General features: G+C 33.3%; 5 protein-coding genes across 11 annotated transcripts; 2 read left to right on the top strand and 3 right to left on the bottom strand.

Moving 5' to 3' along the window:
- The first annotated feature begins 316 nt into the window (after window positions 1–316).
- LOC123222544 lies at window positions 317–6,801 on the top strand. 5 transcript variants are annotated; one of them, XR_006503661.1, is made up of 15 exons: window positions 317–628; window positions 976–1,070; window positions 1,163–1,276; window positions 1,663–1,767; window positions 1,926–1,997; window positions 2,566–2,678; window positions 3,024–3,152; window positions 3,711–3,779; window positions 4,130–4,217; window positions 4,348–4,419; window positions 4,524–4,624; window positions 5,013–5,130; window positions 5,770–5,829; window positions 5,909–6,268; window positions 6,437–6,801. XR_006503661.1 is itself a non-coding variant. In XM_044645385.1 (15 exons), exons 1-15 carry the CDS (start codon window positions 529–531, stop codon window positions 6,545–6,547), a joined length of 1,458 nt encoding a protein of 485 aa, XP_044501320.1. In that variant the 5' UTR covers window positions 320–528; the 3' UTR covers window positions 6,548–6,801. The 5 variants fall into 5 exon arrangements, 4 of the variants coding, with proteins under 4 accessions (XP_044501320.1, XP_044501322.1, XP_044501321.1 ...); XM_044645385.1 differs by having other exon boundaries at window positions 320–628; window positions 5,909–6,019; XM_044645387.1 differs by having other exon boundaries at window positions 321–628; window positions 1,008–1,070; window positions 5,909–6,019.
- Window positions 6,802–8,618: 1,817 nt separating this feature from the next.
- LOC123222552 lies at window positions 8,619–11,711 on the top strand. Its single transcript, XM_044645396.1, has 12 exons — window positions 8,619–8,757; window positions 8,871–8,942; window positions 9,275–9,387; window positions 9,597–9,737; window positions 9,853–9,921; window positions 10,179–10,266; window positions 10,365–10,436; window positions 10,521–10,621; window positions 10,767–10,884; window positions 11,092–11,151; window positions 11,246–11,356; window positions 11,470–11,711. The coding sequence occupies exons 1-12, from the start codon at window positions 8,656–8,658 to the stop codon at window positions 11,593–11,595; spliced, it is 1,173 nt and encodes a 390-aa protein (XP_044501331.1). The 5' UTR covers window positions 8,619–8,655; the 3' UTR covers window positions 11,596–11,711.
- Window positions 11,712–13,358: 1,647 nt separating this feature from the next.
- Window positions 13,359–15,324, bottom strand: LOC123222548 (UPF0496 protein At3g19330-like). Its single transcript, XM_044645391.1, has 2 exons — window positions 15,103–15,324; window positions 13,359–14,664 (listed from the first exon to the last, which is right to left on the bottom strand). Exons 1-2 carry the CDS (start codon window positions 15,188–15,190, stop codon window positions 13,604–13,606), a joined length of 1,149 nt encoding a protein of 382 aa, XP_044501326.1. The 5' UTR covers window positions 15,191–15,324; the 3' UTR covers window positions 13,359–13,603.
- Window positions 15,325–17,500: 2,176 nt separating this feature from the next.
- On the bottom strand, window positions 17,501–19,573 carry LOC123222551 (UPF0496 protein At3g19330-like). 2 transcript variants are annotated; one of them, XM_044645394.1, is made up of 3 exons: window positions 19,415–19,573; window positions 18,494–18,634; window positions 17,501–18,356 (listed from the first exon to the last, which is right to left on the bottom strand). In XM_044645394.1, the coding sequence occupies exons 2-3, from the start codon at window positions 18,533–18,535 to the stop codon at window positions 17,859–17,861; spliced, it is 540 nt and encodes a 179-aa protein (XP_044501329.1). In that variant the 5' UTR covers window positions 18,536–18,634; window positions 19,415–19,573; the 3' UTR covers window positions 17,501–17,858. The 2 variants fall into 2 exon arrangements, with proteins under 2 accessions (XP_044501329.1, XP_044501330.1); XM_044645395.1 differs by lacking the exon at window positions 19,415–19,573 and having other exon boundaries at window positions 18,494–19,405.
- Window positions 19,574–19,713: 140 nt separating this feature from the next.
- LOC123222549 (proline-rich receptor-like protein kinase PERK8) lies at window positions 19,714–24,150 on the bottom strand. 2 transcript variants are annotated; one of them, XM_044645392.1, is made up of 8 exons: window positions 23,239–24,150; window positions 22,562–22,779; window positions 22,259–22,467; window positions 21,429–21,555; window positions 21,065–21,136; window positions 20,640–20,826; window positions 20,415–20,547; window positions 19,714–20,239 (listed from the first exon to the last, which is right to left on the bottom strand). In XM_044645392.1, exons 2-8 carry the CDS (start codon window positions 22,710–22,712, stop codon window positions 19,976–19,978), a joined length of 1,143 nt encoding a protein of 380 aa, XP_044501327.1. In that variant the 5' UTR covers window positions 22,713–22,779; window positions 23,239–24,150; the 3' UTR covers window positions 19,714–19,975. The 2 variants fall into 2 exon arrangements, with proteins under 2 accessions (XP_044501327.1, XP_044501328.1); XM_044645393.1 differs by having other exon boundaries at window positions 22,259–22,464.
- Window positions 24,151–24,598: the final 448 nt, after the last annotated feature.

Raw genomic sequence — 24,598 nt, 5'->3', positions numbered from 1 at the left:
GGATAATTTTGATTACTTTATTAATTTATCTTTTATTTGAGTATGTTAATAGTGAGAAACAATGTATTGTAATCAAGTTAATTTTAATTTTGTTATAATTTTATATCTATTTATTATAATTTTAAAATAAATATATATTTTGTTTTAAATTAAAATAATGAATAATATTAGATAATTTAATTAATTCATTTTATAATTTAATAAAATAAAATAATCTATATAATTTTCATTTTTTTAATAAAAAATTATCCAAATCAAGCGCATGGCCGATCATAACCAAACAGTGCTTTGATTTAGTTTACCGCCAGTCACAGATAAGCACCCGAAGTGTATAATGTTGGGTGTATTTTTTTCAGTTGGTTAATGCCAAAACGGGAGTGGCTTCTCTACCTGCAAACCATCAAATCATTCCAAAATAGAAACCCTGCATATCTTCTTTTTTCTTCTTAGTTTTCAACGTGATTCAACGCTCTGTTTTTTGTATATAACACATACTTCATACGGAGACGGAAGCCGAGGCCAAGCAAGATGGACCCGAAAAAGAAGAAAGAAATTATTAGATTGGAACGTGAATCTGTCATTCCCGTTCTCAAACCTAAGCTTATCATGACTTTGGCCAATCTCATTGGTACGTTAAATCTGCGATTCCATGTTTCTATCTTTATTTCTTTCTGCTGATTCTTCAGATTTCTTCTCTTTTGCAATGTACCTTTTTTTCCGTAATTATTTAACATGACAAGACCCACCAACTAATAACGTCAAAAATTTAAGAAATAAAACAATTCATCTAAGAAAAGCTACTGAGAGAAAAGAAAAAAAAATATTTTTATTTCATGTGGATGAGCACCATTGTTTATTTATTCTTGATTAATTTTAATGAATGTATATGTGACTAGTGATGCAATTATTTATCTACTTAGTTTTGCATTTGTTGTTCTTGGTGATGTGGAATTGGGTGGATAAATTTTACTCCAGAGCATAATTCTGACCGGGCTGAATTTCTAAAGCTTTGCAAGAGAGTTGAGTACACAATTAGAGCGTGGTATCTTCTCCAATTTGAGGATTTCATGGTAGCCTTGGTTTATCCATTATTCTTAAGTATGCTATGGTAACGTTTGTTGCCTTTGATTGTAATTACATTACGCACTGATGGTGTTTGCAGCAACTATACTCCCTCTTTGACCCTGTAACTGGGGCTGAGAAATTGAAGCAACAGAACTTATCTCCTGCCGAGATTGATGCACTTGAACAGAATTTCCTTGCCTACTTATTTCAGGTACTGTGACTACTATTTTTACTTTTTATCTTATAAATTATAGATCTTATTTGATATTCCGGTTTTTTGATAGAATGAGGTTGAATTTGGTCTTCTGTTTTGTTATAAATGAAGGAAAACAAATATTTTATTTGTAGGATAGCACTTGTAATGTGATAATTTAGGTAGGGTAATGGGTGAATTATAGGGGTAATTATTGATGATTGGAAGAGTGGCTTTAGGTTAAAATTGTGATCAAGGGCTTTCTACTAAAACTTGTGAAGATTAGGAAATTTCATGTACTAGAACTACTATCATGTAATCATATATTTATGTGCATGTATCCTTATCAAATTTCAATATGCCACTCTGTAATGTATTGTCAAAACTCTTTCCTTCTTTTGCAGGTGATGGATAAGAGTAATTTCAAAATAACAACTGATGATGAGGTTGATGTTGCACTTTCAGGGCAGTATCTTCTAAATCTTCCCATCAGTGTTGATGAGTCTAAGGTTTGTACTCACAAATATGTAAGAAATGATCTCGTTTGGTAGTCATGCAATTATATAAACTTTTACTATTAGCAAGTCTTGATAGGTTCATATATCTTGGGTTACTTTTGTGTGCTTTCAAGTTTCAAATCTCAATGTTCACTTTCTGGTGAATGTAGCTTGACGAGAAGCTTTTGAAGAGGTATTTTGAAGAGCATCCCCACGAAAACCTTCCAGATTTTTCTGATAAGGTATTCCTCTAAATTTAGCACTGAAGGTGTTTAATATTGTGCTTGAGTTGGAATTACTCCTTTGTGGTTCTAAATTGGTTATGTTGGGTTTATTTGTTTGTGTCCTTAAGTTGTGTCGGATCTCTCCAGCTTGTGTAGTATGTTGTCTGTCCTAATTAGAGTGAGTTAATTTGCTTCTGTGCTCAACCTCACTGTCTCATTATGCTGTGTATGCAGATATTCTAATGAGTAACTCATTGAATTTTATGTTTTATGATTGTCACTTTAATACCTAGTGCCTTCTTTCTATGAGAAACAAAATATTTGCTACTTTGTGGATAACTTCAATTTTAAGTTCAAAGGTAAAAAATAGGGACAGTTTTGATTTTTTTTTCCTTACAAGATACCACATCCCACTTTATCTGAAAGAAGTTCAAGAGCCGCAAGATTTTTTTTGGGATTTTTATTTTAATTTCAGTCAACCTAAGTGTTCAAAGTTTTGAACCAGCTTGACCATTGTTTTGAATTTTGGTCTTAGGATGGTTATTCTGAAGAAAGCTAATTTGTGATTTTTTTTTTCTCATTATAGTATGTTATCTTTCGACGTGGAATTGGAATTGATCAGACTACTGATTTCTTTTTCATGGAGAAAGTGGACATGCTCATTGCACGCTTCTGGTCATTTCTTTTGAGACGAACAAGGTAAGTATATGTTTTGGACTATAATTTTTTTTATCATCAAGGGATATTGTTAGGACTGCAATTTGAGTAGTTACATGTTGAACTTGTTGTGCAATCAAGAGCAATAATGCATTATAGATTTATCTGTTCCTGCAAGTTGAATCAGAACTGAAAGATATTCTTGAATAAATTGCCTGGCCATATGATGGTGAATTAAAATTCATGTTTCCTGCACTGTTAACTTACCTGTTAAAAGAGTTTGTCCAGCATTGGAATTGCACAATAATTACATCTTTTCTCTCAGTAATCAAGTTAACCTGCTTTATGATTTTCTTTTTAACCTTTTCAGTGTTCCTGTGTTTGCAGGCTAGATAAACTTTTCTTCAGGAGTTCAAGGAGGCGTAAGGACTCAAAGAAGGATGATGACATAAATTCTGAAGATATTCAAGATGATCTATACATTGAACGGCACTGTCTTGAAAATATGGAACTAAGGTACATTTTATCTCAACATAGCAGTTACTATGGGACAGTATTACTGTTGCAAAAGATTTCTATACCATATTTTATGGGTATATTGCACACTGTTCCAAGTGATTTCAAAATGCTTTGCTTCACATGGACTTCTTGCGTGAATCTTGAAATCACAGGTGTTATTTTAATGATCCACGAATCTGGCTTTAAATCTTTTTTAACTTAAAATTTTTGGTTATGACAAATTTTATTAACTTATTTAAGCTATACAAATTTTATTAACTTGATTATTTACTCAAGAAGTTCAATTAACTAACAACAATACAGCCTGTATCTTTTAATGGACTTTTCTGTGTATGTTTGGTTGGTTTTGTGGCTGGAGGGTAGGCCATTATTGGGTAAGTTTAAAAATCTTGTCGTCTCTTTGTTTTCTTGGAACTGTGCCAAAAGTTTTATTTTACCATGTTTATTAACAGACATGGACATTCAAGCAATGAGCTTATGTATAAGTTGAGTTGCCTGTGCTGCATTTCTGATTTTTATCGCCAGTCAATGATGTTCTTATTCTGTGTTCCCCAGTTTGCGCAATTTGCTGACCAAGGTTACAATCCAAGAGCCCACCTTTGATAGGATGATTGTTGTTTACAGGTGCCTTTTGTTTCTGTTTTCATGGTTTAATTTTATTCTTTTATTCAGTTTTATAATGATATTGCATTGACATGCAAGTGATTAGTGTTAACTTTTACAGCGTAGTAGAACATACTATGGTGACTGCTGATTAAAAAAAATGTTTTTATGATATGAGATGCATACAATGAAAAGTCTACAGATAATCCTCTCATGAACAATGGAATTCATATTTATATTGTCCTTTTTTTTTTTCCTTTTTAATTGGGATAAGTATCTAGGCTTTTTATCTAATTGATGCTTTGTGAAATTAGTTTTGAGAGAACCATGAGAACTGTGTTATTCATCTGAGAATGATGATCATACTGCAGGAAAGCAAGTACAAAATTAAAACCAGATCGAGGAATATATGTGAAACATTTTAAAAACATTCCGATGGCTGATATGGAGATAGCTCTTGTAAGCTTTTTTGGCTGCCTCTCTCTGTCTTTCTTTACTATCTTGTTGATTTATGACTCTTGTATTGCATTTTCTTTTTCTCAGTGTCTGCAAATAATGCATGGCTGACATATACCTTTTTTAAAAACAGCCTGAAAAGAGAAATCCAGGATTAACTCCACTGGACTGGGTCACGTTCCTGGTCTCTGCTGTTGTTGGGCTGGTTAGTAATAGCAATTATTTTGTCACTGACTGTCTCTTCTTTAGTCCACTGTCCTCACATTGTTACAATGTTACCCAAATAGCATACCGTCTTTTCCTGAACAGGTTGCTGTGATTAGCTCCCTTGAAATGAATGAACGTGATCTTTGGGTCATTTTTGCTGTCCTTTCCACAGTGATTGGTTACTGTGCTAAGACATACTTCACGTGAGTTGCTCCACAAAACATTCCATCCCTCAGCTGGCATCTGAGATCATGCTTTTTATTTATGGGTTTATTGATATATTTTAGTTTGATTGATCAGTATGCTTAGTTTATCTGACCTATATTTTTATTAGCAAGTTGATGTGATTAACTTTTGGAAGATGGAAAATATGCTTGTTATGTTAAATTTATAATTTTGGTGTCATGAGGTGATGGAAAACTCTTGGTTGTACTCACTGATCAAGCATTTTTCCTGGTCCTCCTTTAATGTTAACAAGTATCAGTTGTATGTGATACAAAGCAAGAACTTCTGTTTGCTTAATTGTTTTGTTTGTTTCTTGGTTTAAGATCAAATCATTTGATTGCATATTGTTTCTTCTACTGGCTGCAGATTTCAGCAAAACTTGGCTGCATATCAGAATTTAATCACACAGTCCATGTATGACAAACAACTTGATAGTGGAAAAGGCACTCTTCTTCACTTGTGTGATGATGTGATCCAGCAAGAAGTGAGTTCAAGGCTGGATGACTTTTGTAAAATTATCAAATACCCTCCTCCTAGTCTTTATTTTATAGCCACTGTGGCATATACTTTAGCCATACATTAATTTTATTGGCTTTGTGAAGTTCTTGGGGAGTTTTTGGCAGAAGTAGTTTTTGAATCAGAAAAAGTCATCCACATCTCTATGCCAATTAGTTGTTAAACCCAATGTCTTCCATCATCTGTTTTTAAAAATGTTTCACTGTTTTGATAGATGAGTCTGTTACACTGCTATGAGTTTTATCAAGCTATTATCTCTTTTTTTTTTTTTTTTTCTATTCTAATTAAAGCCTTTGATGTATTAGGGGGCCTTTCACTTATGATGAGTGGGCACCAGTGACTTTAGATATTGAATCACCTACTGGGATAAACAAATGCAGTATTCTGTAGGGGCACAGGATAAATTGACCAACAATTGTCTTCAGATTTAATTTACAATTTTTATTTTGTGATTAATTTTATTAAAGAAAAAGAAATTTCCCTATGAAGAAGCTTTGTTGCAAGTTTAGCAACTTTCAAGTGAATTTTTTGATAGATGGGCCTTGTTTAAACCACTTTTATTTAATTACATTCTGCTAAATGTTTGATGTAAACTACTATTGTGCAGGTGAAAGAGGTAATTATTTCATTTTTTATATTGATGGAACAGGGTAAAGCCACAAGGCAGGTGAGGATCTATTTTCAGTTCCCTCTTCATCCTTACATTTTTAAGTCTTCTTGGATGTTTATCATCTAAACTAATTCAGGATCTGGACAAGTTATGTGAGGATCTAATCAAGGAAGAGTTTGGTGAAAGCTGCAATTTTGATGTGGATGATGCAGTTCAAAAGTTAGAGAAATTAGGCATTATTTCTCGGGTGAGATTTCTCCATTCTCTTTGAAATAGCAAGCTAATTTGTTTTATCTTGTTAGCACTCAGAGTAGGACTAACTGAATTTTGGCCGTTTCTATATTTGCTCACCACCTTGAAATTATCATCCCCTCCTGAGTTCCAACAATGATTAGAGTCATCCCTTGAAGAGAGTTTGTGGCATGGTGATGGGATTTCAAAATTTTTTAAACATATTCCAAAGGGCTTTTCTATGCCGTCCTTTAGTGGCTGGCAGGTAGAGAAATCTACTAAAAGTACTACTGTGGGATAGAAGTATTTGTTTGGTTGATTGTTTGATGTCTAAGCATAAATTTTGTCCTAATCCTCAAGTAAAATTTATTACAAGAAGAATTAGTTCATAGTTTTTTAATGCTTCTAACTAGCAAATAATCTTTGCATTTAGGATACGATTGGTCGGTATTTCTGTGTTCGGCTGAAACGTGCCAACGAGATCATTGGCACCACCACCGAGGAGCTCGTCCTTAAGGCAAAAATGGGTGGCAGTACAACTTGATGATGTCCTAGGAAACTCATACTAAATCTTTTTCTATCTAAAGTGATTTCGGCATCTGAATTCTCAAGGTTGAGGGTCAAATACATTAAAGTTGATAGGCTTTAACAGCACCTTGGACTGTTGATGGTGCTAAATTTCTTGTACATTCATCATTTTTGTAATTTTTAAGGTTAATTTATTTTTATTTATGTATAAAATATGGGAGAAATTCATTATTTACGTATAAAATCATAAATGGATGAAATATTGTGATACTCATTTTCCCATATTCAAATAAAACTGACATACTGAACATGTGATCACCAAAACTGAGAGTCATCCATATTATTTGTAATGAAGAATAAGTGAATTTAAAAGGTAGAATGAATACTGCTCTTTTAACTTGCATATTGATTGGAAATGTGTTTAAAAATATAATAAAATTATTTGTATAAATTAATTATACTTTCTTTCACTTAAAAAGCTTATTACCTAATTAGATGTTATCATATCATATTGTATAAATGAGTTTGTATAATTTATTTATATATGTACTATTATTTGATGACACAAAAAAGTTTAGTACACTCTCCATTCGGTAAATCGTACATTTTAAGGATTTGATGGTACCCTTGCTTTTTCTTTAAACCTTAATAATGTGTTTGGTTTGAATAATATTTTATTAACAAAATTGAAATATATTCTTTCCTGTGATTCAACAAGAAATAAGCTTCATGCCAGATGAATTCTTTCATATTAACTTATGCCCTTCTTTACCTTCATTGTCAACTAACCCTCATTTTCTCATAATTCTACTTGCTAAAACAGATCTTAAACTATAATTTTTTCCTAATTGACCAAAAATGACAATTTGTTATTTACAAAAATGGATCTAATTGGTCAGATTTAAAGAAAAAAATTGTAATAATTATCCTTGGCAATGAAATGGAGCAAATTTCATGGGATTAAAAATTATTATTCTGATGAATTTACGGACAAAGTCCCATCATTGTTTTACCCAAGTGTAAGCTTCAAAATGGAGGGAAAGTTTGTTACCAGTTGGGCTCCCCTTAACATTCGATAATATTCAGTTGTGAGAATTTCCCGCCTCAGAGTCAGTAGTCAAATACCACGTGCAACTTGTGATTCTTCTCTCTTCTTCTTCTTCTTCTTCATTTTCATCATCACATCTTCAAAGAAGCTGCGACTGATGAAAAATTTTTGAAGACAAAATATGGGAAAACATAGAGATTTAATAAGACTAGAACGTGAATCAGTTATTCCCGTTCTCAAGAGCAACCTTATCACTACCTTGGCTGACGACATTGGTACATTGTGTCTTCTTTTCGAATTTTTCTTGGTTTCGTATTTGAATTATCTGTTCAAGTTGTCTGATTTTTACTGAAGATTTCATATGTTGTGTAGAAAATAAATCAGATCGAAATGAGTTTCTAAAGCTGTGTCAGAGAGTTGAATACACCATTCGAGCTTGGTATCTTCTGCAATTTGAGGATCTGATGGTATTTGATGGAGAAATTTTCGTTACTCTTAAGCTGATATGCGCTGTTTCACTCTTTCTCACATCGAGATATTGTGTTTGCAGCTATTGTTTTCCTTGTTTGAGCCAGTTCATGGAGCCTCCAAATTGAAGCAGCGGAACCTAACTTCTGAAAAAATTGATGTCTATGAACAATATTTTCTCACCCACTTGTTTGAGGTATCATATGAATAATCGAATATGGATCTGCTAAGTAGATATATTTTGCAAGAAAAATGTTTCTCCTAAGACTCCCAACCTCAATAATCCTAAAAAAATGTCTTTCTTCTATGTTTTCTTCTTGTTTAACAGTCCAATCATCAGTGTCCTCTACTTCAAGTTGTCTTGTTAAAGCTAAGAAAAATTGTATAGGTTAACATTTTTGAACTAGTTTGTGCATTGTGAATGATTTTGTTAGCATTCAATCCAACATTTTGTGTACAATGAACTGCATAGAGAGTAGCATCCAGTGCTATATGATTATAATGCATATGGTCTTCTTTAGCTGTTTCATTAATTAATTCCTTTGTTTTCCTGATGTTCTTTTGTTTTGTTTCTTAAACTTCATTGTAACTTAACCTTTTATAAGGTGATGGAAAACAGCAATTTTAAGATAACAACTGATGATGAGATTGAAGTTGCACTTTCTGCACAATATCGTCTAAATCTTCCCATTAAAGTTGATGAAACTAAGGTCTGTACTTTTCTGCTTAATTTTGACAAACAGTCGTAACTTTTTATTTGATAGTTTTCCTGTCCTGACTCACCTGTTTTCTTATTCCAATATTCACTGTTTGGTGAATCTAGCTTGACAAAACCCTTTTGACAAGGTATTTTGAGAAGAACCCTCATCAAAACCTTCCGAATTTTGCAGATAAGGTATTGCTTCAATCCAACTTTAATGCTTGATATTCATTTTATTCAATGGGCAGGGAAATATCTGATGATTACCATTTGTGTTTAGTTTGGGGTTTATTCTGTGGGATTGTTGTCCATACATGTTTGGAGGACAAAGATCAGTGAAGGTCTCTTTTCCATTAGACAAATCTTATTAACCAAGTAATTTTGGGATGTTGATGACTGGTGATTATCATTTGATGTTCACTTATTTTATTATAATCATATGAATTCCTTGTTGATAAAAAGTATTAAATTCTTTGCATCTTTTTCTCTGGATTGTGAACTAATTTTGATTCATCGCGTTGGTCCAGTACATAATATTTCGCCGTGGATTTGGAATTGATCAAAGGAGTGGTTACTTTATCATTCCAAAAATAAATATGATCATTGCGCGTATATGGAGATGCTTCCTGACAGTGCTTGGGTCAGTGATTTGGTTATGAAAGAACTTTCAAATTATAGTCAATTATAGTTTGAAATTATGAAAAGCGATTGTTGATACATTTAGCAGCTTTGAAATATTTTTTACAGTAAATTCACCTTTTCTTGTCTCCGATTACATCCCAGTATTTTTTTTATGTATTTAATACTAGTTTCCTTATTTGTTGCTCTTCTGGGCTGTTTTCCTTGTAGACTAAAAGGGTGTTTCTGTGGGAATTCAAGTAGAGTTTCTAGTAAAGTTATGACAAAACCTGTCGAATTTCGCATCGACTCTGACCTGACACAGGACAGCTTATATGTTGAACGGATTCGTATTGATAACATGAAACTCAGGTTTCGAATTTGAAATTTGATGATATTTCACATTTAGTTACTACTGGTCTCCGGATGGTGGAATGTGTTTGTCTTAGGCTATCCATCACATTAAATATTGTTTTCATGTGGCCAGTATTTCTAATCTGCTTGGCAAGATCACAATCCAAGAGCCAACATTTCAACGAATAATTGTTATTTACAGGTATTGGTTGATTTTCTTTTGGGTATGCTTTCCTTTTTTTTTTTTTTTTTTCATGTTAGCGTTTTGGGCAAAGTCACTATGAAACCTCCATTATATAAATACTTTTTACGGTAGAAAGGACTTTGGAGCAGGATTACTATCTTCGAATTTATTCTTTTTTTAAAAGGACATTACCCAAACTGTTCCCTTAGTTTACTTCAAATATAATGTTTAACTAACGTCAATGTTATCTATCTAAAAAAAGTGGTAATCCGCAGGAGAGCAAGTGACAAAAAAGAAACAGAGAGAAATATATATGTGAAGCACTTCGAAAACATTCCAATGGCTGATATGGAAATAGTACTCGTGAGTCTTTGTTATCGCTCTGTATAAAAGACCACGCATTTTCTCCTCTCTCTTGTTTATGCATTTAACAATATCTTTTTTGGGTTCTTTATAAACAGCCAGAGAAGATAAACCCAGGGTTAACGCCAATGGACTGGGTCAAATTTCTGGTTTCAGCTATTATAGGGCTGGTCAGTTAGTACATATTCTATTATGAAGTTGTATGAATATTTTCTTTGTTTTGATCCGTCTTGTTCATGTCCACTTCTTTTCAGGTAACTCTGATTAGTTCTATTAGTATCCCCAAAGCTGATATTTGGGTCATTTATGGCATCTTGACAGCAGTGATCGGTTACTGTGTTTCAACATATTTTTCGTAAGTATCCTCTTCATCTTCTTCTTAGTGCTATGTCTATAGCTTTTGGTAATACCAATTTGTATACATTTATCTTTATTTGTTCATGCTTTTAAGATTTGCCTATTTGCGTAAACTAATACTTGAAGAAACTGCGTATATATAGTTATACTGAGAACTTGGTAGCATATCAGAGTTTAATTACACAGTCTGTGTATGACAAACAACTGGACAGTGGAAGGGGTACTCTTTTACACTTGTGCGATGAGGTGATTCAACAGGAAGTAAGCAGCAACCTAAAAACTTTTTTGTTTTCATTTTATTGTCCATGGAAACAGAAATTGAAATTTTGTATAATCAAGGCATAATCTTCCTGGCTGCCTTATGGTCATGTTTCATGGTCGTCAATGAGTTTGTTTCTGGCATCAGATATTTCAACTCAAATGACAATTCCAAGCTGTTACACAACATAATAATTTTCCAATGTGCAGGTAAAAGAGGTGATCATTGCATACTTTATACTGATGATGAAGGGAAAAGCAACTAGAAAGGTGCATACAACTTATACTGCTACTATATCTTTTCTGATTCCTTGATGAACTCCACCGTAATGTTGAACTATGAATTTGGAATTATATGAAGTAGAATCTTGACCTGCATTGTGAGGAACTAATCAAGGAGAAATTTAGTGAAAGCTGTGACTTCGATGTGGACGATGCAATTCAAAAGTTAGAGAAGTTAGGGATTGTTTCACAGGTAAGATTTATTTCTAGTTTTCAAACTATGAGCAACATCAGCAATTCATCTATGATTACGGGCGTCTGCCAAATTGACTTAAAGTCCGTTGTTTGTATATTTCACAAATTCAGGATAGTAGTGGAAATTGTACATGTGTAGATGTGAAGACTGCCAATGAGATAATTGGGACTACAACAGAGGAAGTAGTTCTCAGGGCTAAACAAGGTGAAACTGAAACTAAAACCACTATATTCTAAACTTCAGATGAATCTGTTTATCAAGACAAGAAATATTTTGTTCATGTGCAGAGGTACCACACAAAATAATATTGCATTGTATTAGTCTGAGATTGTATTATATTATATAAATATATAGAGGATTATATAAACGAATATAATCAGTATTGAAGGATAAAATTAAGTTTTAATTGATTTTATGAAATAAATTTTGAAAAAGAAAAGTTGTTTATCAGGCGCTGTACTCCAGCTCCAGCTCCAGCTCATTTGTTCCGGCCACTGTATAAAAGGAAAAACTTAGATAGAATGCCAAAGGCCAGCACTAGATTCGAGTCGAGTTGAGTCAAGCTTGAGCTTGAGCTTGCCGAGCCAGCTTCAAAAGTGTTCGAACTTAGCTCATTTGAAAGGAGTTGAGTTTGAATTCAGCTTTGTGCTTAGCTCAATACTAAAATAAAATCATTTTAATGTATATCGATCAAAACGATGTCATTTCATCAATTCGTATCAAATTTTTGAGTACTCCTAAAACTTGAGTTCAAACTTGCTTAAGTCAAACTCGTTTTAAACTCGCTTAAGGCAAAGTCAAACTCGAGCAGGACTTGAATCTAACCCTACCAAAGGTCACATTATAATTGATTTGGAATGGGTGGTGGTTCACTTAATGCTGGCCAGAGACACATAACACACCCTCGGTTTATGGTGGGGAAGCTAGGCATCTTTATAATAATGCTAAGAAATGACTTCAAATACGAAAAGAAAAGAAGCTAGCCAAAGCTTGGGAGATGCTTGATTGTTTTCTGTACCAGAGCAATTCTCTGAAGAAACAAAAGCAGAAGAGGAGCAAATCCCAGATGGAAGAAGAGGAATTAAATTTATTAACAGCTATTATGGTAGGAGGAAAACAAAACTCTTAAGAAATTTAACTAGTTTCAGAGATACCTTGTGATTAATCTCATGGCTGCAGGAAGAGACACAGTAAGTATCAGGCTTTCTTGGTTTTTTGACTTGGAAGAAATTAAAGAAAAACTTCCGGAGTTGGAAGTTTACTCGTGTAGAGGAGTTGAATGAACCAGTTTATCTCCCTGCAGCCTTGTGTGAGACATCCAGGCCGTATCGAACAACTCCTTTTATCCACAGAACCCCGGCCGAATCAGACATTCTTCAGAGTGGTTACCGTGTCCGTACATTGTCTTATAAAAAGAAACTCTTCTGAATATGAAAACTGTGGTGTTGAAAGAGTATAATAACCACATCATTCTGGAATATAAACTCTTGAGCATACAGCTACATCAATTTGGAATATAAAAACTGCGGTGTTGAAAGAATATGCCAGATTTGCAGATGATTATGCAAAGAAACATTCTCAGAATTTAAAAAGACTGACATTTTCATATTATCTTGACGTCTAAAACATTCTGCAGTTGTCTTAGCAAGAAAGTAATAGAACATAATACTCTTTTATGAACACCAGTTATCCACAAATTGATTATGTTCTTGTTGGAACAATTACACCAACAGAAATTGACAACCATCCTGTGTAAATTGAGAACACAATAGAAATAATCAAACTTTAAATTACTCTGTCCACAATGATCATCAAAGGATAAATATCAGAGATGAATAGTTTCTGTTTAAATACCTAGGATTAATTTTAGAAAGCTGAGAATCAGATTAGAAGCTTTCATTCGATAATAAACAAAGAGAAAAGATATTCATCACTAGTTGGTGCTTTAATACAATGAATTAATGGCATAAACAGTGACACATTTGCTCAAGATAAAAAATTATCAAACTAATGGATATCATTCAATGCCAAAGTTAGTAAATCAGCTTCGTATACAAAGAAAAATGTACTAGATTGGAAGGAAAATAAAAGGATAGTAAAAGAATGAGCCAGTTATTGCTGCTTCGAGATCTAGGCAGGGGAGCATGTTAAAAATATTAAGGAATCAAACAAGTTTACAACAGAAAGATATGCGTGTACATATGATTGAGGAAAAGTGTCTAAAATTTGCTACGAATTAGGACTTCATTGAAGAAGGATCTCCTGGAGAAGCAAAGACCTCGCCCAATTGACAATCTTAAAGCACAGGCATACATGTTCCTTGAGATCCATGAGCTGGTGTTCAAAATTGAGCTTGTTCTTTCTTAGCTGTTTCACCACTTCTTCAATGGAATGCTTGTCTCCGTCCCTTTCCAATCCTAGCCTTACAAGTCGCTTGTCACCCTCAATGGCAGAGTATAATCGATCAACAAGGCGTTGAAGAGTGTCTACATATTTGTTTATAACATACATACCCCTTCTAGCAGCTTCAAGTTGTGCCACATGGGCAAGATCTCTTTTTGTGAGACCATGAGGAAAATAAGCAGTACATAAGAGACCAGCAACAATGGCAACAAATGCATGGGCAGCAACTATCACAGCAGCTATTGTAACAGCCATGACTAAGCCAATGATACAAATAGCAGAGCCAGTGGTCACATAGTGAAAAAGGCGAACTCTAGAGTGGGATTTTCGGAGATTGTAGTCGAGTTGTTGTTTCAACTTGGAAAAGCAACTGTTCATCTCCTGGAAGTTGTAAGAGTCAAATGGGTTCTTCACACAGTCACAGTCAAATTGGACGAAGATGTCAAAAGCATTACTGCAGTGTGACTGAGAGATGAAGTGGGGGTCAATGGGGAAAATATCAAGGAGCTCATGGAAAGGTGCATAGAGAGCTTGGGTATGATAAATGCTTTGCAGGAGGAGGAGGCAAACGTTGGCGGTGTTCTCAGTGTGGTTGAAGGAAGTAGAGATAAGGTGGGTGACAGTACTGGTGCTAGCAAGGCTAAGAGCCTCTTGCACGCTTTTTTTGCTGGGTTGGAGGACTTGAGACAAAAGCTGTTGATGTGGATCCTCGACTCCATCACCATTTACATCTTCAATCTGCAATTTAACTTCGTTGACATTGTTGGGATCAAGAATGTGAATCTTGGAAAGCACTTCATTGTAGGAAGTGGAGTGGACAATAAGGTAATATAACCTAGTAATGTAATTAGTGGGTGAAGGCTGAGTGCTCGTCCCAGGAGAACCCTCCATCAAACTCCCCACTGCTCAAAAGAGAATTCATCATTTTCTTTAGTCAAAAAGAATCACAGTCATTCTCCACGAGAAAAACATGCAAAGTAACAACACAAAACCTACTTAAAACGAAAATTGCGAAAATCAAAAGACAAACAGATAACACTCAATAAATTTAATAAGAAGATAATAAGCAATTAATAATTAGCGTTAAAAGCACGCCTTAATCCTTGAAGGCCCAAAATCAGCAGAAATAGCACAAACGCTGATACAGCGTCTTTATATAAACATAAGTAGCTACTAATAAAGCTCTATATCTGTTGCTAGCTTTACTAAACAGACTATTCTAAACTACCCATCTCTAACTTCTTTAAAAATTTAACAACCAACTGAGAAATTAACTTTCTATAGCATCTCAAATAAACATTCGTGCACGCATTCATACGAACACATAAAAGAAGCTTTACCTTCTGAAACATTAAGGTTGATGGTTGCCGGTGAAGCAGTTGTCGATGACGTTGCTGACGGTGAATTCTTAAACAGAAACCGTAGCATTTTGAACTGCTGCAAGTGTCTTCTCTTTTTCACTTATGAGTTATCTGCCGAAGAGAAAGATTTCTTCGGACAATACCGTGTCCTTGGTTTCAAATTCACTTGCAGAAGCTCCCTCGTGTAAGAGAGAAGTTTATTAAAAAAGGCCAAGAGCCGTGTTATATTAACATTTATATGGATCACTTCCAATCCAATCCAATCCAATCCGACGCGTCGGTTGGAAGACTTACTCCCACCTAGGGTATAGTGGTATAATGAAATCATAAAGACCCACCCTCCAATTCTAAAAAAATTAAATATTTATTTAAAAACTAATTTTTATTAAAAATCTTAATTAGAATTAGAAATAAAATTATTACTTATTAGAAAATTTTAAAATGTAAAAGTTTTATTATATTTTATTCTCAGGTTAAAAAAATTTCCAAATTTTCTTATTTTTTATATTCAAAATTTAAAAAGTGATCATTTTCCCCTCAAATCCCTAAGTTTTCTTTATTTTCCCCTTTAACGATTACGACAACAGCAAACTAAAGAAGAGAAGAAGAGATAGTGACATTTCTGACATCGTCAACATCTCTTTTTGGATAAAAATTCATCGACAAAGAGACATCTCTTCGTCTCTATACAAGAAGAGATGAAGATTTTTGTTAATAGATTTTCGCCTTTTCCTAGATGACAACAAAGAGACGAAGATGTTTCTTCATCTTCATTAACAGATCTCTGTTTAAGAAGAGATGATGACAATATTAGAGATATCGTCGTCTCTTCTTCTCTTTTTCAGTTTGTCACTATCGTCGGAGAGGAAAAAAAAAAACCTAAAGATTGGAGGGAGAAATTATCTGATTTTTAAACTTGGGAAGAAAATGTAATAAACTTTTATTTTTTAAATTTTTTTAATAAATTATAGTTTTACTTCTAATCTTAACTGAAAATTTTAATAGAAATTAGTTTATAAATAAGTATTTAGATTTTTAAAAGTAAAAAAATAAGGCTTTGAGATTTCACTATATCTTGGATGAGAACAAGCCTTTTAACCTTTTGTTTAAAAGTCAAATGACTAATTCCATCCAAAATCTCCCTCTTCCATCCATTCCATAATTTTTGTAATGAAAAAATATTTATGTTATTTTTGTTAGATTAAAAAATAAATAATATTATAAGAGTGTAAATATCAGTTTCCTATTTTATTTAAAAAATTATGTTATAATTTTAGTATTTTTTAATGAGACATTTATATTTTTAATTTATTATGTTTTAATTTTTTTTTGAAGTATAATTATTATTTTCGAAATTATTAATGAATATATTCAAATTTTATAAATATCAAAACATCTAAACTTTATTAAATTTCAAAAAAACTCTTAAAATTTTTATTAATATTTTTAAAAAGTTTATTTTCAAATATATAATTATACTTTATCAATGTTCTAATCTATATTCCTAATATTAAAATTTTTTATTATTTTAAAATAAAATGAATATAAATTAAAATAAAAATTATTTAATAAAACTCTCAAAAAGAAAATAATATTAAGTTTGAATGTTTTTCTGGTTTTTTCAAAATAAATTTATAAAATTTTTAATATATTTTATTAAAAATTTTAATAGAAACAGGAATTTGTTTTTCTAAACTTAAAAAAGGTAAAAGTATGTCATTATATCAAATCGTGGATAATAATAAAAATAAAAATTCTTTAGCATTATGCCCATGCTTATCCATTTATGCCCAATTACATTTAGTATAATGTTATATAAATAATTTTTGTATATAATTTTATATATAAATAATAATATATTATCATATAAATAAATAATTAAAAATTAAAAAAATAACATTTAATTACATAATAACATATTATTATTTATATAAAAAGTTTTACATAAAAATTATGCATATAATTTTATTATTATATTTATACCCATATAGACATAAAATAATGTTATATACACAATTTTATGTATAAACAATAATATGTCATCACGTAATTAGATAATTAAAAATTAAAAATAAAAAATACTTAATCATATAATAATATATTATTATTTATATATAAAATTATACGCATCATTTTATTGATAGACATAACGTCTACTCTTGTCTCTCTGTTGTCATATATTATTTTAGATAGATCCACTTTAAATTATCCAATAGATTTCATTAAATTCAAATAGTTCCTGGGTTGTTAACCTGTTATTTTCAGAAGCACTTACAATATGGATAAGTCTGCTAGCTACCCATGTACAGTCAGAACGTCCATATCCAGTGGCTTTAATTCAGTTCTAAGCAAGAGGAAAGAAAGTTCATAGCTGTAATTTAACGAAATATTTATCATAATACACATTAATCCTTGAAAAATCACCATTACTACATCAGCTTTGTATGAGTACCAAAACTTTCATCAAAATTTTGAGGAAATAAGCATGTTGGAAAACTGAACCAGGTTTTCTGACTTGAAGGTCTTGGCACTTGCAACTTCATCTGTATAAAAAGTGCAGCAAGCCCATGTAAAAAGGGGTAAAGGCCTAGTTTCTATCTCAGGGTTAAGGAATGATGCATAATCAGAATAGAAATATAATTCTCAAGTATGACTAGAAAATATTACCAAAAATGGTTAGGAACTGCTAGTTTGGGTAAGAGGGTAAGACTGATTTCCTGGAGGAGCAAAGATCCTCAAGCAGGAGAGTGAGCCGGTTTACCTTTTAGTTTTTTCACTGCCTCTTGAATGGAATGCTTGTCATTGCCCCTCTCCAATCCAAACCTTACCAGCAGCTTGCCTCCCTCAATGGCAGTGTATAATCGACCGACAAGCCAATCAATTGTGTCAAGAAGTGCCTGAGTAGCAGTAGCTGCAGTGGTTATAGTAAATGCCACAGCAGTGCCAATGATACAATTGGCAGTGCCCCTGGTAGTATGGTGGAAACGAGACACCCTTGAGTGAGATTTTCGAAGATTATGGTCTAGTTGTTGTTTCAACTTGGAAAAGCAATGACGCATTTCTTGGAAGTTGTTGGCATCAGGGCAGGGAAATGGGTTGTCAACACAGTCAAAATGGAGGAATGCTTCAAAAGCGTTATCACATAGTGATTGACTGATGGACTGATGGTCAAGAGGGAAAATGTCAAGGAGTTCAAGGAGAGGGCGGTGGAGGACTCGGGCAGGATAAATAATCTGGCAGAAGAGAAGGCAGAGGTTAGTGGTGTTCTCACTATGACTAAGAGCCTATGCTACACATTCTCTACTGGGTTGGAGAACATGTGACAAATTCAGCACAAGGGCTTGATTTTTGCAATGGTTGTGATAGTTACCATTTCTTGGCTCAAGCATGTGAATTTTAGACCACATTTCATTGCAGGAATTGGACTAGACAGTCAGGGAGTATTCCCAAGTAAGGTTAACAGAGGGTGAGGCTTGATTGCTTGTTCCAGGTGAACCCTCTGTGGAATCCCCTGCAGTCCCAGAGACGAAATCATCACTTTCTCATAATAACAGTGCATCTCATTCATTATTCACAAAACACACAAGCAAGATCAACCTTGTAAACTAAAATAACAGAAAAATCCAGTGACAGCTACCTATATAAAGCAGCTATTAATCTAAGAAAAAGATAAAACTCTTGAAAATAAAACAAGAAACAACTAACGACTCTGAGGGGTTAGTGCAGTGCTCAGCCCCACTGTATGTTCCTGAGAGGTCTGTGCTTGGGTTCCTTCAGACCCCCTTTCTTTGGCAAAAAGTTGTGAATTTCCTACTTCCTAAATTTGTAAAGTTCAGGTCCAATATTAAACAGAGGAGAGTATAGTAGTAGAAACTAATGTCAAAGAAAAACTTATCAGTGACCTATTAGAGAAAAATCAATGTCCCAATTCTTTCTAACATCTGCAGTAAAAGCAGTATTCATTATACACTACACAGAATCGTGTCTTCCAGTTTAAACACGCTACATCAATATAATAGTAGAGAATTTGCCCCTTCAATCTATTTGACATTGCTGATCAGCTAAGAATCATAGGGAAAAATTTATCAAAGCAAACTCATAATCACTTCTACTTCCACATAGAAGAGAAAATAGAGAACTTACAAATCCCCATATCTGCTACCCATCTCTGGGTTACTGCACTAATTTAAGAGCTCAAAGTTTAAATCCAGGATGACAGGTGGAGCAAATTTCAATCACACATTTATACAAGTAGATGACGTGGGTTAAAAAAGAAGAAGAAGAAGATTACCTTGAGAAAGCAGAGGATGACCTGAAATTTTAGTGTCGCCAGCGAAGTAGGTAATGAAGTGGTTGCTTATGATGATTTGTTGACAGGCAGACACTGTAGCATAGCTGACAGTCAGAATCTGATGGCAAGTGAGAAAATCAAAATAACATCCCTATAAAATGTCAAGCTGACCACAAATCTTACCAACTTATATAAATAATCTTAATCTTGAATGAAGCAACTGCTACCTGTTAAAAGATTTTCTTTTGGTTTCTTTTTCAAGTAAAGGAAGGACAAAGAGAAGCAGAAATATCATCAAATTATTAGAAATCACACCAACTCCAAGCTTCACTTTTTATATTAACAACAATTTTATGGTTTACAATAAGATTTTCATTACATTTATAATGGAAGAAATGAAGAAACAAAATAATAACAAAATGCCGCTGTTCTTTATACACTTATCAAACAGCTGAACTTCTTTCTCTTGTTTCCAAAAAAATTAAAAATTAAAAGAAAGAGACAAAAAAATTTATTTCACAAAAACCGCACTCAAATACTTCAGAGGCAAACAAATTCAGTTCATTTTGTAGCTCTAAATAACTGGCTTCCAAGGGTCACTGTTGGGGTTCCTTCCCCCATAACTGTTGTCAAGCTCCTTTCTTTCTCCAATGTTCGATCAAGTTCCATTACAACATAGCTCATTGAAGGTCGCCTCTCACTTGAATGATCCAGGCATCGGACTATCAATCGTATGAAATCTTCCATACCTTCAGTTGTGAAACTATTTCCTAGTCTTGCATCAATGATGCTTGACATGTTGCTAAAATCTTGACAGTTTTGCACCTTCATATGCCAATGACAAGAAAACAATTTTTAACTCCACAAAAAGCAGCTGAATTTCTGGTGTTATATGACAAATAATGACAGATTGGAAACACATATTGGCATGTTTGAGGTCTATGGTTTGACATGTCTGTAGTATATAGTATAACAAAAAAATATGAAGTGGATCACGTACCAATTCAACCAAATTCTTACTAGGATCTGAAGACGATGAATCTGATGCTTCCCGCCCACTTACTAACTCCAGAAGGAAGACTCCAAAACTATACACATCACTTTTGTCAGAAAATCTTCTGAATTCTTTCACTCTGCATTAGCAAACAGCAAATAAGTGTCATCTGATAAACAAAGTATCAGTCTTAGAAGGTCAATTAAAACATGGGGAATCGAAGCGTAATACTCTGGGGCAAGGAATATCTCATCAGCTGTAACTTGTGATGATGGCCCTGCAACATCACTTCTCCCAAGAAAATTATGAACTCCGGCATCTGCAACCTTAGCTATGAAATTTTCATCTACAAGAACATTGGCTGTTTTAAAATCTTTATGTACCACACGGGGACTCAGGGAGTGAAGATGAGCCAGACCTATGCATAGAAAAGATACATGAGGCTGGCTGAACCAGAGAGCAGAACTTCAAGATGTATCAGTTATAGCTACAAGACCATTCATTTAGAGGTGGAATTTTTTTAATAATTCAAAGTCTCCAAGAAGCTTACAAAAGAATTTCTGGGACCAATGTTGATGTTTGGATTGTTTATCTAAAGAAAAGAAAAACTGATACCAGGAATGCCTTAAATGCTCACTGATTTTGCAGAGGATCACCTTTAGCTGCCCCTAGAGCTATTGAAAGTCTATGCTTGAATTCTAGCTTCTGACGGGAAACTTGACCAGTTCCTGAAGGGGAAAGAGAGAAAAAAAAAGAAACATTTAGCAATTATGTATATCATGGACACAGCATTTAAGTAACTGTCAACTTAAAGCAAAATCTTTGCAAATATACTGCTTTTCACATAGATGTCATTGGAAAGCCAAGCTGACACATCTATTTATATCTAAAAAATTATCTATTTGTGTTTGAGTGTGTGGGTACACAAGAGGTAGAAAAAATAAATAGCAAGATATTTTCAGTTGTTAGCCTAGTACATGAAGCTCATAAAACAAAATTAGTGCCCAGATAGAGAGTTACCATACAAGTGAATGGAAACACTTCCATTAGGTATATACTCGTATATAAGAAACTGTAAATTATTTTCCTGACAGTAACCCAGAAGTGTCACAAGATTCCGGTGATGAATAGATGAAAGGAAGTGTACCTGAGAGTAAAAGTATGTCCTATTAGACCAAACATTGAAGAGTGCAGCACAAATATATGGCAGTAGATTACACAAGTAGGAAAAATTTGTACAAAATACAATTCAAACCCATAAGGCAATCCTGGTTCTTTTGACATATTTATAACAAGGGAGAAAGAACTTGCTTATGAAAATAGAAGAGAAGATAACGTTACAGGATTGAATATCAAAGGATTCACCAACATTCTGACTACTAATAACTGAGAGAACACTTCTTGTGCATAATAATAATTACCAATCTGAAGCTAGCAAAAGACCCTCAACTGAAAATAAATAAAGAAAACCAGGAAAGATACATAACATGCTTTATGATACTGCAACTGCCAGCAAGGTAATCCATACGATAAGTAAAATAAGGAAGTGAATAACTGTTTGAATTAAGTATTTAAATTAAATAATTATTGTAAATATTGTTGAGTCAGCAATATAATCTCCATCACACCTCACAGCAATTCTAATGCTTGAAAACAACACTGAAATGTTAGCAAAAAGATATAAGAATCCGAAGCAAATGTCTGCATGGCAGCTTCCAACTTAAGGCCATTATATGACTCTCCTTACCAATATTATAAGTTCACAAGTGATGAGAGTTTTTCTCAAGAGTTTATTTATGAAGCATATTATACATACAATTTGATTCTTAGGTGAGGACAGTGGTTATTACCTCATCAATAAATTCACGACTAGGTGCCCCAGGTCGCTTTTTTATAGCTACCAACATCCCATCCTGTAGCAAACCCTTATATACCTCTCCAAATTTTCCTTCCCCAATCAAGTTTTTGTCACTAAAATTTTTTGTTGCTTGAGACAATTCTTCTATAGCAAAAGGCCTAACTTCTCGTACTGGTAACTCAATCCCAACATTTCTACCTGCTGGAGATCATTGCAACAAACCATGTGAATTAATAATAATCCACACTGAGCTTGTGCTCTCAAAATCTTTGAAACACAGTAGATAAAATGTTACCTTGAACAGATTGATCAGAAGAACCTGTGCCTGAATTTCTTGAAACACTTTGATTATGATAAAGGTACAACCATATGAGAAACATAATTATACCCACCAAAGCCACAGCTCCTGCAGCACCACCAATTATTGCTGCAAGAGGCACTGACATTTGGTATGGGAACCACTCTAGCTATGAGGTAATCTATGACTGGGATGCAAAGTACTGTACATTGAACCTGAAACAAAAAGAAATTCACCAGGTGATGAATTTAATCTATGGAGTAAAAGGAAAAAGAAATAGCAATTTGCATATTAAAAACAAGAGACAATCAATTTAATGTAATTTCATGACACAAGCAACAATTAACATCATAAAATACTTGGCACCTAAAAATTTTTCTAGTCTCTACAAACAGCTTTTGCATCATGAACAGCTGATTCCGAAAAGCAATTTTCACCATAGAGTTCCAACCTTCTAGACATTAAGCTGCCAACACATAACTAGTATGCCGAAGACATACATTAATTGAATGCTCACTGAACAGAATCATTCAACATCTGAATCTCCTGACAAATGATCTAACTAACCAGTCATAAATGTCAAAAAGCATTCAAGTAATAGCCCAATTCAGCATTAATATAAAAAATTGAAATGCATGTAAAGTATATGTGGATTGTCCGCTAAAGGTCCAAACCTGTATTCCCAGAGAAATTATGCAGCCAGATCTCCAGAAACCTCAACTTCATTTGCCAATTTCAAACAATATCAATCTCCCAATAAGACTTATCACCAAAACAAAGGATCCCACATTGAAAATAAAGAATCCCCTATCTCATGCAACCAAACCCAGAAATCCCAAACAATAAGAAAAAAGTAAAATCAAACAATAAAGAGTACTGACATAAAAAGCAAAGAAAACCCAGTACTGATCACGCCCAGACCAATACTTCTGGCCAGGTCCAAATCATGCAAAAAATGGAGCAAAACAAAATACAAAGACAGTTTCAGACAGCAACAACAAATGAATTAAGAATCCCCAGAAGCATCTTTCTATCTCTCTATTCCCTTGTACTTTTTAATAAAAAAATTAAGTAAATAAATCCCTCTCTAGTATGTATCATCGTTGGAAACAGACAATGCCGACAGAAAGCGACCCTGCGCCGACAACAGAAACACAAATACACACACTCATATGCACTTTCTCTCTCACACACACCCACACAGTTTATAACTCTTCTCTACCAAACAATCCATCTCAAACCCACCTACAAAAAATTAGGAAAAAAAAAAGAATTTATATAAACTATACAGGTATGTAACACAAACCCCACAAGAAACCCCCATAAACAAATCAAAACTCAAAAATTTCAATGTTTTTCATGTTGGAAAAGCAAATCCCATCTACAAGAGTAACAAGACTGAGCAAGAATGTGAAGATTTCAAGAAGATTAAGAACAAGAAAGAAAGAAAAAAACAGGTATATTTTTTTTATTAAAAAAAATAAATAAAGATTAGAATTTTAATATGGTTTCTTGTGTGGGCTGTCAAGTAGTCTATTTTATATACTTGTCTGATACTGCAAGTTGAGTGAGAGAGAAAGAGAGTTATGAACAGTACAGACCATCTTGGCTGTAACTGATACACACTTGAATCACTACACAACAATATAGCTTCTATTCTATACATTACATTTAACTTTTTAATTATTCAATAATATCTTATACTATGATCAAATGATTGCTTTTCTTTTTAATTGTTCAAAAGTGTTTTCATATTGCTTAGTTACCAAATTTCAAATTGTTCAATCTTTCGAAGTGGCAAGTTTTGATCGAATAATATAATTATTTATTTTTTATTTTAAAATTATCTAATTAGATATTAATATCTTATTTCGTATAATTTATTTATATATATATTACTTTGTAATAAAAAGTAAATTTGAAATTTAAAAAATACTTTACAAAGAAGTGCCTCATACGGCTCGAGAGAAAACGTTTTTCAAAGTAAAAGCCAATGGAAAACATGTTCTACGAACAAGAAGAAATTACCAAACA

Source organism: Mangifera indica, chromosome 8 (assembly GCF_011075055.1).
Source record: "Mangifera indica cultivar Alphonso chromosome 8, CATAS_Mindica_2.1, whole genome shotgun sequence".
Classification (NCBI taxonomy): Eukaryota; Viridiplantae; Streptophyta; class Magnoliopsida; order Sapindales; family Anacardiaceae; genus Mangifera; species Mangifera indica.
The sequence above is the reverse complement of the archived record's forward strand: the minus strand, read 5'-3'. Positions and strand labels throughout refer to the sequence as shown.

What these genes read in the sequence shown, in the direction of transcription:
- LOC123222551 (XM_044645394.1), bottom strand. Translation starts at nt 18,535, where the DNA reads ATGAAATGTGGTCTAAAATTCACATGCTTGAGCCAAGAAATG. An exon ending in CATGCTTGAGCCAAGAAATG is followed by an intron (nt 18,357 to 18,493) that starts GTAACTATCACA and finishes CTCTTCTGCCAG; the next exon opens with ATTATTTATCCTGCCCGAGT.
- LOC123222548 (XM_044645391.1), bottom strand. Translation starts at nt 15,190, where the DNA reads ATGCTACGGTTTCTGTTTAAGAATTCACCGTCAGCAACGTCATCGACA. An exon ending in CAACCTTAATGTTTCAGAAG is followed by an intron (nt 14,665 to 15,102) that starts GTAAAGCTTCTT and finishes TCTTTTGAGCAG; the next exon opens with TGGGGAGTTTGATGGAGGGT.
- LOC123222549 (XM_044645392.1), bottom strand. Translation starts at nt 22,712, where the DNA reads ATGTCAGTGCCTCTTGCAGCAATAATTGGTGGTGCTGCAGGAGCTGTG. An exon ending in AGCTCTAGGGGCAGCTAAAG is followed by an intron (nt 20,827 to 21,064) that starts GTGATCCTCTGC and finishes TTCTATGCATAG; the next exon opens with GTCTGGCTCATCTTCACTCC. An exon ending in GTAAGAATTTGGTTGAATTG is followed by an intron (nt 20,240 to 20,414) that starts GTACGTGATCCA and finishes TGGCATATGAAG; the next exon opens with GTGCAAAACTGTCAAGATTT.
- LOC123222544 (XM_044645385.1), top strand. Translation starts at nt 529, where the DNA reads ATGGACCCGAAAAAGAAGAAAGAAATTATTAGATTGGAACGTGAATCT. An exon ending in GACTTTGGCCAATCTCATTG is followed by an intron (nt 629 to 975) that starts GTACGTTAAATC and finishes ATTTTACTCCAG; the next exon opens with AGCATAATTCTGACCGGGCT. An exon ending in AATTAGGCATTATTTCTCGG is followed by an intron (nt 6,020 to 6,436) that starts GTGAGATTTCTC and finishes CTTTGCATTTAG; the next exon opens with GATACGATTGGTCGGTATTT.
- LOC123222552 (XM_044645396.1), top strand. Translation starts at nt 8,656, where the DNA reads ATGGAAAACAGCAATTTTAAGATAACAACTGATGATGAGATTGAAGTT. An exon ending in TTAAAGTTGATGAAACTAAG is followed by an intron (nt 8,758 to 8,870) that starts GTCTGTACTTTT and finishes TGGTGAATCTAG; the next exon opens with CTTGACAAAACCCTTTTGAC. An exon ending in CTGATATGGAAATAGTACTC is followed by an intron (nt 10,267 to 10,364) that starts GTGAGTCTTTGT and finishes CTTTATAAACAG; the next exon opens with CCAGAGAAGATAAACCCAGG.